This window comes from Stegostoma tigrinum, chromosome 30 (assembly GCF_030684315.1).
Source record: "Stegostoma tigrinum isolate sSteTig4 chromosome 30, sSteTig4.hap1, whole genome shotgun sequence".
NCBI classification, from domain to species: Eukaryota; Metazoa; Chordata; class Chondrichthyes; order Orectolobiformes; family Stegostomatidae; genus Stegostoma; species Stegostoma tigrinum.
This window is the reverse complement of record NC_081383.1, coordinates 25,343,007-25,359,512: the sequence shown is the minus strand read 5'-3', so window position 1 is coordinate 25,359,512 and position 16,506 is coordinate 25,343,007. Positions and strand designations below refer to the sequence as shown.

General features: G+C 39.9%; 1 protein-coding gene across 2 annotated transcripts in view; it reads left to right on the top strand.

Moving 5' to 3' along the window:
* Window positions 1-16,506, top strand: part of mllt1a (MLLT1 super elongation complex subunit a) — a 99,143-nt gene that overhangs the window by 21,442 nt on the left and 61,195 nt on the right. For both annotated transcript variants that reach the window (XM_048559977.2, XM_048559979.2), the window contains exon 2: window positions 2,152-2,332. In XM_048559977.2, coding sequence (XP_048415934.1) covers window positions 2,152-2,332 — 181 coding nt within the window. The remainder of the gene's footprint in view (window positions 1-2,151; window positions 2,333-16,506) is intronic.

Genomic DNA, 16,506 nt, shown 5'->3' with positions numbered 1-16,506 from the left:
AAGAGGAAAGCTCATACATCCCTCCTCATGTGACCGTAATGAGAACGAGGTGTGAATACATGCAAGCTGCTGCAGCCGTAGAGGACCTGTATGTATCTATCTGTCCTGTGGGATTCTGTTATTCTCTTAAACAGACAAGATGGCAGGAAAAGTCATTGTGCCTGACTCACTTGTCAAATATTTATCTCGTATTACTTGTGAAACATGCTATTTTAATGTTGGAGCAATCTAAGGTGAACTCCAGGAGTACTTTTGAAAATAAAACTTTGGCAGATTCAGAGCTGGAAAATGCTTTTAGAAAGTGATTTCCAGTTACTATCAGGTGTGAAAATAAGCAAACTGTTGATTCCAGCAGGTCAAACCACATTAACTTTGTTCTAATTTATTAAAATCTTTTAACATTTTGGGCTTGAGTCCTTTTTAAGAAATGGCTTAATGTGGAAGAAATTCGACAGGATAAGTGTACCCATTTGAGAATTTTTTGGTAAGGGTGTTTAAGATTCAGTTGTCGTGTGGTGATGCAATTATTAACTTGATTGTTATTGCAGCCAAAGCTAAAAAGAGCTGGGTTTTTCTTAAAGACTCTAAGATATAGGAGCAGAATTAGGTCATTTGGCCTACTGAGACCGCTCTGCTGTTCAATTACGGCTGTGCCTCTTTTATCATGGGGAAAGAGCTTTACCGAGGTATTATCTTCAGACTCTTTCAATGTTTTCCTCCTGGCACTTTTCGTTGATTCAGTTTGTTCGACAACCAGAGGTGTGCTGTCTGAAACCTATGTAATGTTTTCCCATCAACAGTGCTTCTATAGTCTTGTTCTGTCATATCTCTGTAACACTCCTTGCATGGCTTCTGTACGCTGGTAATTTTTATCATGCCAACCTCTCTGCATTTTCTTGTGGAGTTGTGTAAATAAAACCTGCCAAACAGGGAAGTGAAGGAATGGTAAAGAATAAGCTTCTTCCCTTTCTCAAATGTATGTGCAGGGTTTTTTTTTTAAAAAGCAGTGTTCACATGTTTCAGTAATTAAGGCACAATTGCATTTTGTGTACAGTAGTTCTCTATTAACACGATAGTTATGTTCCCAAAAGTCACTGTTAAGTGAAACCGCATTATTCAAAACTTAGCCCAGTATAAACTCATGTAAATATTTGGGATGCTTTTCCTGCCTCCTTTACAAGATTGCTCATCTGGTGATGGCAGACTTTGGACAGTTTTTTTTTTGAAGAAAAACTTTGCCTGCCTCAATTAAGGCTGGATACAGGTAAAACAAGCTGAGCGAGCAAGAACTTGCCCAGGAATGCTAAGTTATGGTGCATATAGAACAGCATTGTTGTGAATTAGATGTATGTTATTGGAATCATGGGTTATAAGATAAAACCTATTGGTTTGAAACTGTTATTTGAGTACTTCTTTTATCTGAGAGGAATTTTCCATGGCTTAAGCTGGGAACACAGTTACTGATCATTACTGGTCTTAGAGTAATAGTCATACAGCATGGACACAGATCCATGTTGGGAACAATTTGAGGTAATAAATTCAGAGCTGCGTCAGAAAACTATTGACTCTTTTTAAAAGTATGCTAGTGGCAATATATTAAATAAGCATGTTTAGAATTTCTCACTGGAAATAGTAAGCGTGAAGTGTTAGAATTCAATATGGTATATCTCAGACGCTTTTCTACTTAATTCTTCCTAGTTCCTTTGTGACACTCTACCTATAATCGTAATTCCCGGTAAACAGATGATTCAGTTTACAGTATGGAATTGTCCCTACACCAGGACCAGGAGGCCTAGGTTCAAGTCTGAAATTCTCTGTTTTTATTTTCTTCAGAATTTGTATTCAAGAATCCGAACTTGGGTACCTTTGTACCAAAGATGGCATCATAAGTGGCAACTTGTAAACTTTTCACTATACTCATGTAGAACTTGCAATAAATAAATTGACATAAATAGCATTACGGGGAGCAGCCATGGCTGTTATTGGTGGAAATTTTGATGGGTAGTGTAAAAATAAATGGTCTGATTTACTGAAACTTTCATTTCCCTCAAAGGAAAAGATACTGCCACTATGAGGAAGAGTAGATATCTACTGAAGGTTGCATCTAATTTGCCTGCTGCTTTATTGTGTTTCTCTTATGGTTGTTTACAGTGCACTGTGCAGGTTAAATTGGAACTAGGCCACCGAGCCCAGCTTCGGAAAAAGCCCACCACTGAAGGATTCACCCATGACTGGATGGTCTTCGTCAGAGGACCAGAACAAAGCGATATTCAGCACTTCGTGGAAAAAGTGGTTTTTCGGTTGCATGAGAGCTTTCCAAAACCCAAACGAGGTGAGGTGGTGCTTTTGAGAAACACTTATGGTAACCCCTTGTGTCTAAATTTTTGATACTGGAGTGTTGTGACTTTTTTTCCATGCTGAAGATTCTTGTGTGCATGTTTGGGATTAGCTAGGGATGGAGGTGAATTGAAGGAAATAATGATAACATTCAGTAAAATCGGTTCTGACTTGCTAGAGTGATTGAAATAGGGATGGTTGGAACTATCGACTACAGCTGACAAATTGCCATGTTATAATTAGATAAGTAATTTTCTTCTGCCCTCAGCTCTGAAAACAACTGCTTATACCCACACATGTTACTGTTCAGCACCCTGTTTTAAGCAGATGAGAAATCCTTGTTTTTGAGGCCAGTAGATTTGAAATGGTTAAAATTCCTTCTTTTGATCAATTTAAATAAAACAAATCTTTTGATCATCTCTCGCTCCTCTGTCTTTCCCCAACATGTGTGTCTTCTCCTTGGTCTCTTCAATCTCAGTTCTATGCTCACTGACCTATGTTGTTGCCAAGTTCAGCAAGACCTTGATTTTAAAAATAGCTGTCATGTGTTCAAATACCTTCTGATCAAACTCCTTCTGGCCTCTGACCTAGTGCAACTCTGTCATTCAGCAAGAACACTGTGTGCCTCCAATTCTGATCTTTTGTGTATCCCGCGCTTCCTTTGCTACATAATTGGCAGCTACACTTTTAATCCTCGGGATTATGCCTCTCTTTTTTCCTCCCCCCCCCGCCGTCTTTTTTTAAGACCCTTGTTAAAATCTACTTTCACGAAGCCTTCATTCCCAATCACTGATTTTCTGACCAGTTTTTGTTTAAGTGTGATCCTGAAATGCCATTTAAAGATGCTGTATTAATTGGAGTTGTTACTTTGCCTGTTCTATTCTCTCTACTTTTGGCATCCTTTCCAAACGTTTTCCGAAGAATTATTACCTGCATTTGTTTTATCTGTAATTTTCCTTTGTTCTTTCTGAAGCTTGGCCACTGTTATCCTTCTTGCAGCTTTTCCCTATCTTTCCTTGCCTCTGTTCCTATCATTGCCATTATTTGATTTTTCTTTCTTTTCCTCACTGAGTACAGTTTTCCTCATTTACTTCTTATCAACCATCTTCTACTGATGTGTCTTTTCATTTACTTATTGTCTCCACCCAAGCACAGACTGTCCTGACTAGACTGTGTCTTTAATAGCTGCTGCTGTTTGTATTTCTCTCCTGTCTCAACAACAACATGTGATATTTTGGTTTTTCCCCAAGTTTCTAACTTTGTCACTTGCTGAATCATGCTGTCATCACTGCTCCCTCCTCTCTGTTCACTGGCCACTCCTACATGACCCTGTGTACATCTGCGCACTTATTGCTGTTGTAGCTAATTTATTCATTCACAGGGTGAGGGCATCACTGGTGAGGTAGCATATACTACCCATCGCTAATTACCCAGAGGGTAGTTAAGAATCAACCGCATCGCAATTGGTCTGGAGTCACATGTAGGCCAGACTGAGTAAGGACAGCGGTTTTCTTCCCTAAAGGACATTGGTAAACTAGATGGGTGTTTCTGACAATTGGCAATGGATTCGTAGTCATCAGTCGACTCTTTAATTTCAGATATTTATTGAGTTCAAATTCCGCATCTGCCATGGCAGGATTCGAGCCCAGGTCCCTATAACATTTTCAGGATCTCTGAATTAAGTCTGGTCATAATGAGGCCACCACCTCCACCTCCTCCACAGCGTCTGGCAACTCATTCCATACGTGCACCACCCTCTGTGTGAAAAGTTGCCCCTTAGGTCTCTCTTAAATCTTTCTCCTCTCACCTTAGCCCTATGCCCTGTAGTTTTGGACTCCCCTACCCTGGGATTCAGCCCTTGGCTATTCACCTTATCTGTTCCTCCCATAATTTTACAAATCTCAATAACGTCATCCCTTACCTTCTGACACTTCAGAGAAAAACGTCCCAGCCTATTCAACTGCTCCCTGTAGCTCAAACCCTCCACTGCCGGCAACATTCTTGTTAATCTTTAATGCACCATCTTAAGTAGAACCACAGCTTTCCTACAGAAGAGTAACCAGTATTGTATGCAATATTCTGAAAATGGCCTCGCCAATATCCTCTGCAGCTGCAACATGACATACTAACTCCTATACTCAGTGTTCTGACCAACGAAGGCAAGCATGCCAAACGCTGTCTTCGCCACCCTGTCGACCTGAGACTCCACTTTCAAAGAACTATGTACCTGCAATTTGCAACTTATCCACCACTGATGTTCTAAAATGGAGAATGAATACGGAATTCTGACATCAGAGGGATTCAGGTGTTCTAGTGTGTGAATCACAAATAGTTTCATATTTTGTGCAGCATGTAATTGAAGGCTTAGAGGGATGTTATCCATTATGTCCAGTTCCTTTCGATAAATGGAAGGATGCTCTGCATCAGTTGTATAGGACATTGATGAGGCCACAGCTAGAATATGATCATTAGCTTTGGTCTCCTTATTTTTAAGGAAGGATGTAGTTGCCTTGGAGGTAGTTCTGAGAAGGTTTACCAGATTGATAACTGAATTGAACACGGTGTCTTACGGGGATGGGTTGGACAAGCTGGGCTGGCTTTCCTTGGAGTTTAGAAGAGTGAGAGATAACTTGATTGAAATCTATAAATTTGTGAGTGGTCTTGATAATGTGGCATGGAGAGGATGTTTTCCCTTGTCAGTCAGTCCAGAACTAATGGGCATTTTATACTATTAGGGGCCACCTTTTTTGGTCCGGCGAGGAGATTTTTTTTTTCTCTCAAAGGTAGTGAGACTTTAGAATTCTCTGCCTCAGAAGGTGGCAGAAGTTTGGTCCTGGAATATTTTTAAGACAGATGTTAATTAATTTCTCTGCACAACAAGGATGTAAAATTTCTTGGAGGAGACGGGAATGTACAGTTCAAAATATAAACAGGTCGGCCATGATCTTATTGAATGATGATACAGGCCTAAGGGACTGAATATTCGAGTGCTTCTGTTTTGGATATTCCGCTGTATTCATATCCCTTAATGTAATTTGTGTCAGGAAAAATTGTTGATCTCTGTCTTGAACTTGTGAATTGATTTGAGCTCCCACCACCTTCTGGTTAGAGGACTCTCAACAGTTCACCATGCTGTGAATGAAAATCATCCTGCATACCTCAGGATAAGGGCAGGCCATTTAAGACTGAGATTATGTCCCCTGGGTCTGAGCTCCCATCTAGGGGAAACATCCTGTCATTACTATGCATGAAATTTGTAAGTTTCAATGCAATCACCTCTCCTACAAAACTCTGAAGTATATGACCAAGGTTTTTCAACCTTTCCTCGTAAAACAATCCTGCCACCCCAGGGGTAAATCTGGTGAATCTCCGTTGCACTCTTTTTGATCTGATTTATTGTTGTCACAAGTGAGGAAGTGAAAGAATCTAAGTTACTATGTAAATTACCAAAAAGATGTAGGACATTAGCTGAAGCATTGGACTAATTGGTCTTATGTACATGGATTTTTTTAAAAAATTGCAATGCTATCAGGGAGGGAGTTTCAGGACTTAGCCCAGGAACAGTGGTACATGTTCATGTAAGGATATTGCATCACGAGGAAGGGAGTTTGCAAGTAGTGGTTGTCATGTGCCTACTGCTGTTGTTCTTTTAGGTTTTAGATAGCGTAGGTTTCAAACATGTTGAAGAAAGCTGGTATTTTCTTCTCCAAGATAGAAGCGAGAAATGTGCTGGAATGCTTTCCACTTAGGATGGGTACACTTCACGAGCTCAGCTCACTCAGGTCAAAGCTGCCTGCTTGGTTGGCACACCTGTCGCCTCCTTCAGAGTTCACTTCTATCACTGATTCCGTTGCGGTACAATGAAACGTGAGGTTCTACATGCAGTACGGGCAGATTATTACCATCTATGGCAGGTATATCCTGTCTTGGATAAGGAGATCAAAACAATATGCAGTACTTCATTTCAGGAGTCAGCAAGGCTCCATACAACTGCACCAAGGTGTCTTCACTTTTGCATTTAAATCCCCTTGAAATGACTGCAACATACCATTATGCTTTTCTAATTGCTTGCTGCACCCATGTGCAAGCTTCTTATGATTCATCGACAAGGACATCTACACTTTACAACCTCTCACCATTTTAAGGAACATTCTACCTTTTTTTTAAAACCAAAATGAACAACTTTGCACTTGCATTGCATTTCATTGCCATGTTCTAACTCATTCATTTAGCCTATTCAAGTCCTTGCAATTCAGGTTCACGTCCAGTTTGATGACATCAGCAAATTTTGGAACTATTACAGTTGGTCCCCACATCCACATAATTTAGTTAATCATGGCACTGACCCATCCCACCAGGATAGCTACTGTTTTGAGAATAATATTCCTGCTCTGCTTTCTGTCCTATTAACCAATTTTCAGCCCCATCCTACTAAAGTCCACAAACTTCAGTTTTATTTACTAACCTGTGTGGTACTTTATCAAAACTGTTTTAAAAATCCAGTGCGCTACATCCATTCATTCTCCTTGATCTTTGCTATAAGTATGAAACATCTCCAAGTATGTTAAACATGATTTCCCTTTCATTAGCTGCATGTTGACTTTGCCCAATTTTGCCACACTTCTGAATGTTAATATATTTGATCCCTTATAGTAGATTCCAGCATTTTTTGTACTATGGACATCAGGCTGACCTGCCTTGGGGAAAATAATGTTGCTTCTATTTCTAACCACTAATTTAGTTTCTCAACAGATATTGATCCAGCTTCCTCGAACGATGTCACTCTGGGAGTTACTTCTGTTGTGACCACTAGGGGTACATTTTCTTTGTAACTTTGTTCAAGGATTCTGAATTTAATTGTCCTTCTGTCCTACACATGTTTGTACAAGATGAGTAATTAGATACTTCAACATAATCTCTTTCTGATCCAGTGTGTCCTGCTCCATTCCCTCCTCTATGTTCCTGCCATCCCACAACTCACCTGCTGCCATGTAATCTAGCAGTTTATACTGTGTGCCCCATTGCCTCCGACCAACCATTGTAGTGACTATTGGCTGCATAATGAGTGATCCAGTAGTTAACTGCTTTGAAGATTCCCTGTTCCTCTTAATCATTCCCTTGACTTATTTACTCTAACTTTCCTTCTATTTAAATTGATCTGTTCTTGGCAGCTCACTGTTATCCATCACCAGTGACATTCCTTTGGTACATATTTATGTCAAATCCTTGACTATCTTGAATGACTACATAATCTGTTCAGGCTGTTTGCTACAGACACAGGTTCTGATAATTAGCTGATCAGATGATATGGATATTGAATTCAGTTGGAGGTGAAGACTTTATGAACAAGACTTACTGTATTTTCTAATTATCAGTCCCATCTATTTTCATCCTTAGTATAGGGGAGTCCAGTGCATCATGTAAACATCATGTAAGGGTGCCAATTGGATAATCTGCCTCAACCTCCCCCGAGGCCCCCAGCATCATTAGCTGTATTCTTTAGCTAACTCGGTTCACTTCACATGTTGCGTAAAAGCGGATGAGTACTCCGCGTACAGCTAACACTATAGCTGTATATAAGCTGTAGTGCAGAATCAGGCAGCCTTAGTATAACTGAAAACAATGGGAGTTGAATGAGGTGGGGTGTGCTCTTCACTAGTTGGAGCCTTACTTAACACAGCAGGAAGATGATTATGTTTGTTGGAGGTGAATTGTTTCATTGCAGAACATTGCAGGAGTTCCTCAGAGTCTTACCCTAGGACAGACCATCTGTAGGTACTTCATCAATGGCCTTCCCTCCATCATAAGGTTAGTAACAAGATGTTTGCTGATGTTTGCAGTGTTTAACCTGATTTACAAGCTCTGAAACTGAGCAGCCCATACCTACATGCAGTAAGGCCAAAAATGTTCAGGCTCGAACATTCGTGTCACACAACCGCCAACAAGAGAGAGTCCACTTCCTCCCTGATGGCCACAACTGCAGGTTAAAGGCTGCGAACTTTGCACTAAGCAAAATGCCTCCTAATTTCACAAACATTTAATTTCTTCTCCAAGATAGAAGCGAGAAATGTGCTGGAATGCTTTCCACTTAGGATGGGTACACTTCACGAGCTCAGCTCACTCAGGTCAAAGCTGCCTGCTTGATTGGCACACCTGTCGCCTCCTTCAGAGTTCACTTCTATCACTGATTCCACGCTGTACCATCTGCAAGATGCACAACAGCATTTTACCAGCTTTCTTCAACATGTTTGAAACCTACGCTATCTAAAACCTAAAAGAACAACAGCAGTAGGCACATGACAGCCACTACTTGCAAACTCCCTTCCTCGTGATGCAATATCCTTACATGAACATGTACCACTGTTCCTGGGCTAAGTCCTGAAACTCCCTCCCTGATAGCATTGTGGATGTACCTACATGACACTGACTGAGTAAAGGTCATGAATTTTTTAAAAAATCCATGTACATAAGACCAATTAGTCCAATGCTTCAGCTAATGTCCTACATCTTTTTGGTAATTTACATAGTAACTTAGATTCTTTCACTTCCTCACCTCCTATCTGTTTTGACTAGTACCTTGCATGAAGTCATGTACTGAATTTGATGTAATCATCCAACTGGGCAGGCCTTCTAGAATTTGTTGCTGTGCTCTGGTTTGATCGAGCATCTAGCTGATCTAAGCATACCTGATTTGTTGTTTTCTTTTGGCAGGACCGATTTTAAACTTCACTCTTTCTGTACATTATTTCTGAAACTGCATCTTGCTTCAGGCATATTTGATTCCAAGACTTTGTTGTATTTTCTAATTATCAGCCCCATCTATTTTCAGCCATCTTTACTCTTTGTTTATAGCCTTGAAGGGAATAATTTCAGCCTGATTGAAAGAAACAAGAACTGCCTTGTTCCTTTCCCACAGATGCTGTACCTCGTCCATTGCTGAAATTCCGGTGAAGTTGTGGATTATCTCTTCTCCAGCCTATTTTCATAATTAATTTAGTAACACTCCCAGAGAGAGTTAATTAATTTAGTAACACTCCCAGAGAGAGTTCTTCTTTACATTCACAATTTCATTCCTTAATTTTATTCTGCTGGCTTAATGCTTCAGAGATAGTAGGAACTGCAGGTTCTGGAGAATCCGAGATAACAAGGTGTAGAGCTGGATGAACACAGCAGGTCAAGCAGCATTAAAGGAGCAGGAAAGCTGACGTTTTGGGCCTTAACCCTTCTTGGGATCTTCTGTCTTTGGACTTCAAGACAATATGTGGTCCTGAAAATATCTTTCCAATAATTATTTATGTTTGTGCTTGGAAATTTTTGCCCTGTGCCCTATTTTCAGTCTGATTTCTTGACAATCGTCTTCTCTTTAGATTTCTAATTGCTTTAAAATTATTTCTAAAAATAAGAATGCATCTCTTTCTTTATACAGATTGAGCCCAATTTAGTTTGCACGTTTCCCCAGGATCATTACCTCGCCTATGCAAATATTGTTATATTTGCTCTCAAGTATGTGGTCTCTATTTCCACATGGCATTAACTCTCAAAATGTTTAACGTAACTGTGATTCCTTTTGCTCCAGTTAATAAGTTGTTTCATGTTCCTTGAATTGTTTTTGTTTTTGAAGTGTTGTGATTCAATCTATTTACTCCTCCTGAAACAGGTTAAACTAAACAGGCTCAATGGTTCTGTTTCCATTAGGCAGATATGTTCTGATTTTTAGAATTATCCCAGGAATTGAGAAAGTTGCACTTAACGATTTCCCCACAAACACCAAGAAATGGTTATCTTTTGTATGATGCACAAAAGAATAAAATGTGAATATGTTTGCATGTTTTATATTGCTCTTAAAGTTATAATGAACAAGCCGATCAAATGTTTTTTTTAAGAATCCATTACAAAAATAATATTTAAAGCAAGCAAAAACTATTAAAGAAGCTGAATTTTCACTTTGTCCTGTGTGTGTACTTACTCGGCTGTTTTTCCTTTATGCGTCCATTGACATTAGATATGGGCCATATGTTGCATCCATTCAAAAATAATTGTCTCATTTGGGATAGCAGTACTTCTCTACTATTTGACAAACTCCTGAAACAATTGTGGACTGACCAAACCCCATCAAAATATATTCAGGAGGTAGCTTAAACCTGAACATTTTCTTATTGTAGTGGTAAATGTAAGGTGTTGTTTTCCAGATGCAATTTGATTTGTCAAACTACTCAACATTAAGCAAAACACAATTTATACACACGCTGTAGTTAAAATACAATAAAAGAAAGAAAAATAATAAGCTTAGCTGTAACTATATTGGAAAAGTAGATTCAGCAACTATTACTGCCTCTTCCTTCCTTTCTCACAGTTGTGAAGATGTGTCAGCAATTACATTCTATCGTCCTGCTGCTTGAATAATATTTAAATTGAATGGCTGAACTAAAAAGATGTATGTAAACAGTCTGGAATTTTTGTCCTTAAATTTTCCCAAAAAATTTAAGGGGTTATTATCAGTATGTACAATTGTCTCAAACACATTACTGGTAATGTGTTCAAGTGTTGTAATATCAACACCAAGCTCAAGACTTTGTTCTCAATGGTGGAATATTACTGTCTGTGATTATTCAATCTTCTGGAATAATACCAATAGGTCTTTCAATCTCATTGTCTTCTTGCAAGTGTACAGCACCAACACCTACATCATTCATTTCGATACCCACCTCGAATGGCTTTCTGTAATTAGATGTGACTAATATTAGGGCAATGGTTAACACAGTTTTCGAGCTGCCAAATGTCTTCTGATAGTCCTTAGTCCACTGAAGTGTTCTGCATTTCTTCAATAAATCAGTCAGTGGAGAAACCACATAGCTAAAATTCAGAACAGACTTCTGATTTAAAAACCATTCAATCCCAGGAATCGTAGTACTTCCCTCTTCATTACTGGTCAGCGAAAGTCTCCAATAACTTTTGTTTTCACATCCCAGAAGGCCAACTGTCCAAGTTCAGTGACATGACCCAGGAATGTGACTTGGGCTTTTGTGAACTCTGTCTTAGCCAGGGTTATCATCAAGTCTGCCTCCCAAAGTTGATTGAACAATTCCAATAGATGCTCCAAATGTTCCTTCCATGTGTGACTAAAAATCACCAGGTGGTCGATGTACATCACACAGTTGGGTAATCGGGGAATAACTTTATTGGTTAGTCTTTGAAATGCGACTGGTGCATTTTTCATGCCAAATGGCATGACTTTAATCTGGTACAGTCCGTTTGGTGTCATGAAAGCCACAACTTTTTTCACTCTTTTGGATAAAAGTATTCTTTTTGTAAGTCCAAATTAGAACTATAAGTTGCTTATCTCAACTTCTTAATATTGTCTTCCAAACTTGGAATAGGATATGAATCAGATTTTGTAATTGCATTGACTTTGCGATAGTTCTCTCAGCCGTTGGTACCATCTAGTTTTGGCACCATTACCATGGGTGAGCTTTATTCACTGTAACTCACTTTTGATTATGTTGCCCTTGACCATGTGTTCAATCTCCTTTGACCCTTTGCCGATTTAAGAGGGTTAAGTCTGTAAGGATATTTCTTAAATGGAGCAGCATTTCCTACATCTACATAATGTGTAATTAGATTAGTATTTCTCACCTTTATTCTCACATATCTCCCCATGTGATTGGAATAACTCTTGTCATTTCAGTTTTCCTCTGGAAGGTAACTCAATAATTTAGCCCTTTTTTTTGAGAACTTGTTCATTGTCCATTTAATTTGATCTTTGTCCGATTCAGAATCCCCTGAACTTTGTTCTTCACTCGGTTTTGTAAACAGTAATACATCATCCTTTTGCTTTCCTTCCCTATCAAAATTACATTGAGCATATTCACATGACACACACTGAGATTTATTTCTATCTGGCATTCTTATTAAATAGTTCACTTCGCTCAGTCTCCTTTTTGATTCGATAAGGCCCATGAAACCTTGCCTTTTAAAGGTTCACCGGTAGGTTCTTTCCTCGGAGTAGTAAGGGCATGGAATGCTCTGCCTACAGCAGTAGTAGACTCGCCAACTTTAAGGGCATTTAAATGGTCATTCCATAAACATATGGATGATAATGGAATAGTGTAGGTTAGATGGGCTTCAGATTGGTTTCACAGGTCGGCGCAACATCGATGGCCGAAGGGCCTGTACTGTACTGTATGTTCTGTGGAAGTAACTAACTATTTTTTCCACTAGTAAAAAATTACGAATTTTTGATTTCTTGTCTTTCTTGACATGCCGAATTTCCTTTGCCTCCTGAGGAAGAAGTAGTGTTGTGCTTTGTTGACTGTTGCACCAGGATATAATGGTGATCGTTACTCAGTTCCATTGATGTAGTTAGCAGCGCACTCTCCATCTTGCCTTCTGAAGTCAATGACCAACTCTTTCATTCTGCTAATATTAGGGGAGGATTGTTATCTTTTCACAATGCCATCAAGCACTTTATCTCTTTCCTATATTCTGTCTCGTCATTTGTTTGAGATCTAGCCTACAACAATGGTGTCATCAGTGAACTTGTAGATGGAGTTATGATGAAATTTGTCCATATAGCCATGAATGTACAGGGAGTACAGGAGGGGGCTGAGTATGCATCCTCAAGGGGTGCCAGGGTTGAGAATCGTTGTGCAAGAGATGCTGTTGCCTGATCTCACTGATTTGCTGTCTGTGGGTCAGCAAGTTGAAGATCCTCTTGCAGAAGGTGGAGCAGAGACCTAGGTCTCAGAATTTGGAGAATAGTTTGATTGGAGTTGTAGTGTTGAGGGTGAAGCTGTAGTCTGAGTAGCACCCTGACACAGGCATCCTTGTTAGCCACATGTTCCAGGGATGAGTGTCGGGCCAGGGAGTTGGCATCTGCCATGGACCTGTTGCAATGCATTGCAAGAGATCAAGGCAAGCAGGGAGGCTAGAGTTGATATGAGCCATGACTAACCTCTTGAAGCACTTCCTCATTATGGAGATCAGAGCAACTGGCTGGTAGTTATTGAGGCACGCCACATGAGGTTTCTTTGGTACTGGGATGATGGTGCTCTTCTTGAAGCAGGTGGGATCATAGCAAGGAGAAGTTAAAGATGTCAGCATATACTTCTCCATGTGACCAGGGATTCCATTTGAGCCAGTCACTTGCCATGGGTTCATTCTTCAAAAGGTTGATCCGATGTCTGCGCAGGTGACTGAGGTAAACAGGTGCATTGAGGCTGTCGGAATAGGTGACATATTTTAGCTGCAACTGTTTGAATTAAGCATAAGATGCACTGAATGCATCAGAGAGGGATGTAATTTGTCTGTTATTCTGTTCTGCTTCACTTCGTAGCCTGTTATGCCATGTAGGCTGTGCTACAAATGGTGGTGTCTGTGTAGTTGGTTTGGGGCTTTAGCTTCGTCAGGTATCACCTCTTGGTATCTCTAATGGCCTTATGGAGCTCATATCTGGATTTCCTGTAAAGGTCAAGGTTGTCTGACTTGAACACCACACACCTGGACTTCGGTAGGCAATAGATCTCCCAGTTCATCTATGATTTCTGGTTATGTAATGTTCGGATTGACTTCTTTGGCACGGAGTCTTCTACAGACTAGCACATGAAGTCTGTAACAGTAGTGGCATGCTTATTTGGATTGGCCACTGAGTTCTTGAATATGGACCAATCCACTGATGCTAAGCAATCTAGTACAAGCTCTTCCACTACCTCCAAACCAGCACTATAGTTCTATCTGTACTGGGTGGTTGCATTTTAATTTGTGCTTGTAAGCTGGAAGGAGGAACACTGTTTTCATCTGATTTTCCAAAGCATGGCCAGGGTATGGACCAGAAGACGACTTTGGTTCTGGCACAGTGATCAAGGATGTTTGGCTCTCTCGTGGGACAGGAGACGTGTCATGGTATTTTGGTAGAGTGCTTTTGAGGTTGGCTTGGCTGAAGTCACTGGCTGCTGGAGGTATTCTGTCTCAAGTCCAGTTATGGCAATGCATATTTCATGAAGAGCACTCACTTCCCCATGGAGCACTGTCTAGACTGCTGTCAAGATAGCAGAGGTAAACCCGAGTGGCAAGTAGTAGGAACAGCACTTTGCTGCTAGATATTCTAGGCCAAGGGAGCAGTAATTCGTAAGGATCGCCACATCTGAGCATCTGGATGTGTTGATTGGGAGTCAGATCCCACTGTCCGTTGCTGTGCCTGAGGATGCCATGCAGTCCATGTGACGTATGGAGAAACCTTCAGATTGTAAGGCCAAGTCCAGTATGGCAGGAGTGAGCCGTGTCTCTGTAAAACGGAGCACAGCAGTTACCAAGTCAAATCAAAACTTCAGAATCAAATAAAAATTGTTTTTGTATTTTGGCTTGAGCTTTCTTTACACAATTACATCCTACTAGTAATTCATATACTGCCTTTAATACTTGTTTTCTATAACGCGCCATTAATACAATTTGATGAACTTCTGCTCATTTTTCATCCGCCTGTATATGTGATAGTCTCCATTTCTACATCAGGATGTCATTTGCAAGATAGTAACATTGTGGGACACACTCGGATTCTTAATCTATTTATGCTTTTGGATATAACTGCCTTAATTTTTCATCTTTCTGCTGTTAATCAGTTACATTCTCCAAACAAAAAATATCCACTTTGTCCTCCACCAATTCCTGTTTTTTTTTCTCAGTCATTCGGTCAGATGTCGTCTCCCATAATTGAAGTTCAACTTCCTTATATTTATTCTTTGATATCTTCTCCAGTTTCCACCTGTGGCTTTGTGACCTCATTATCACAGTCAGGCTAAGTCCCAGGATATGCTCCTGTAACACCCCAGCATCCTGCTGTTTCCAATGACTATTTGACTACAATGGGCATCTCTCTGTCTCACCTGTGACCCAGTTAGATCATTACCAAGAATAAGTCGTATTCCCAGAACCGAGAAATTTCTCTAACTCCCACCAGCACTTCAGCATTTTTCAACGGACATTCCAACCTCACTTTATTATAATGGAACACTGCTCTTCTCACCATGAATTTCACATATTACTGCCTTTTCTGGCAATACTGTTTCTGAATTACATTGTTCCTTATCTCTCACCATCAAAGATCGACTTGCTCTTCTATCTCAGAACTTTAATCTCTCGACCTGCTCCTGCATGTATGAGTAAATCTTAGCCGTGCAAGTAAATTATTGAAAGATCTGGCACTTTTTCTCAACCAACCCACGACCAGATTATACACTCTGTTGCAGCTTTTCAGCTTCCCCTGTGCTTTCCATTACCACTTCAACAAAACTCACTGGCTTATTCTGTTTTCCTGTCTTCCCAGTGCTTTTTCTAAACCATCAACCCTGTGACTTCGTAGCCTACTTCCGTGCAGTGAAAACACCTCAGCTTTTTTACTTCCCTTCCCCCTCACTGGTTTCATTCCACTCTGTGGTAAACTATGTTTGCTATCCTTGATTAGATCTCCTTTTCCCTTACAACCTGAGGATTTCACTTTTCCCCCTAATTTCTATCCCTCAGGTTGAAATTGATGTCAGAAGGCAAACTTAGATTTATGAACCAACTCATAATCATCTCCCATTTCCATGACTAATTTTGCTGTTTTATCATTCTGTTCTTTCACATGAGTTCTCACTACTTCAGGAAGTGAATTTTGAACTCGTCCAGAACATCAGTTGTTTGATCTATTTTTGATGCCCTTATCTTTGTTTGATCCTTTCAAACTCTATGTACATTTGACCAGGTTCTCCTTAGATTCCTGAAATGTCTGCAGGGCTTCTAGTTCTAGCTCATATGCATTTAAGATGGCAATTTTCACCTCATTTACACTCCCCAGATACTTCCTTCTGATAGAGGTGGTGAGGCATTTGTATCACTATTTACCATCTTTGTTTGGATCAAAGTTACCCACGTAGTTACCAGCCATTTCATTCGTTTAGCCACTTTCTGAAATGAAATCAAAAAGGCTATTACGTCTATTTCATTGATGGGATTGCTGTCCATCACTGTCCTCATCATTTCTGCTATACTTTATGACTACCTCCACTATCTTAAGTTGACTTTGAGTTGTAGTTCCAACCTTTCTCCCTTTCTTCTGTGAGAGCCTTCCTCTGCTTTTAATTAATACTCAAACTGTGTCATTTCCTTTTTATATTCAAGCTGCTTCATTTTAAT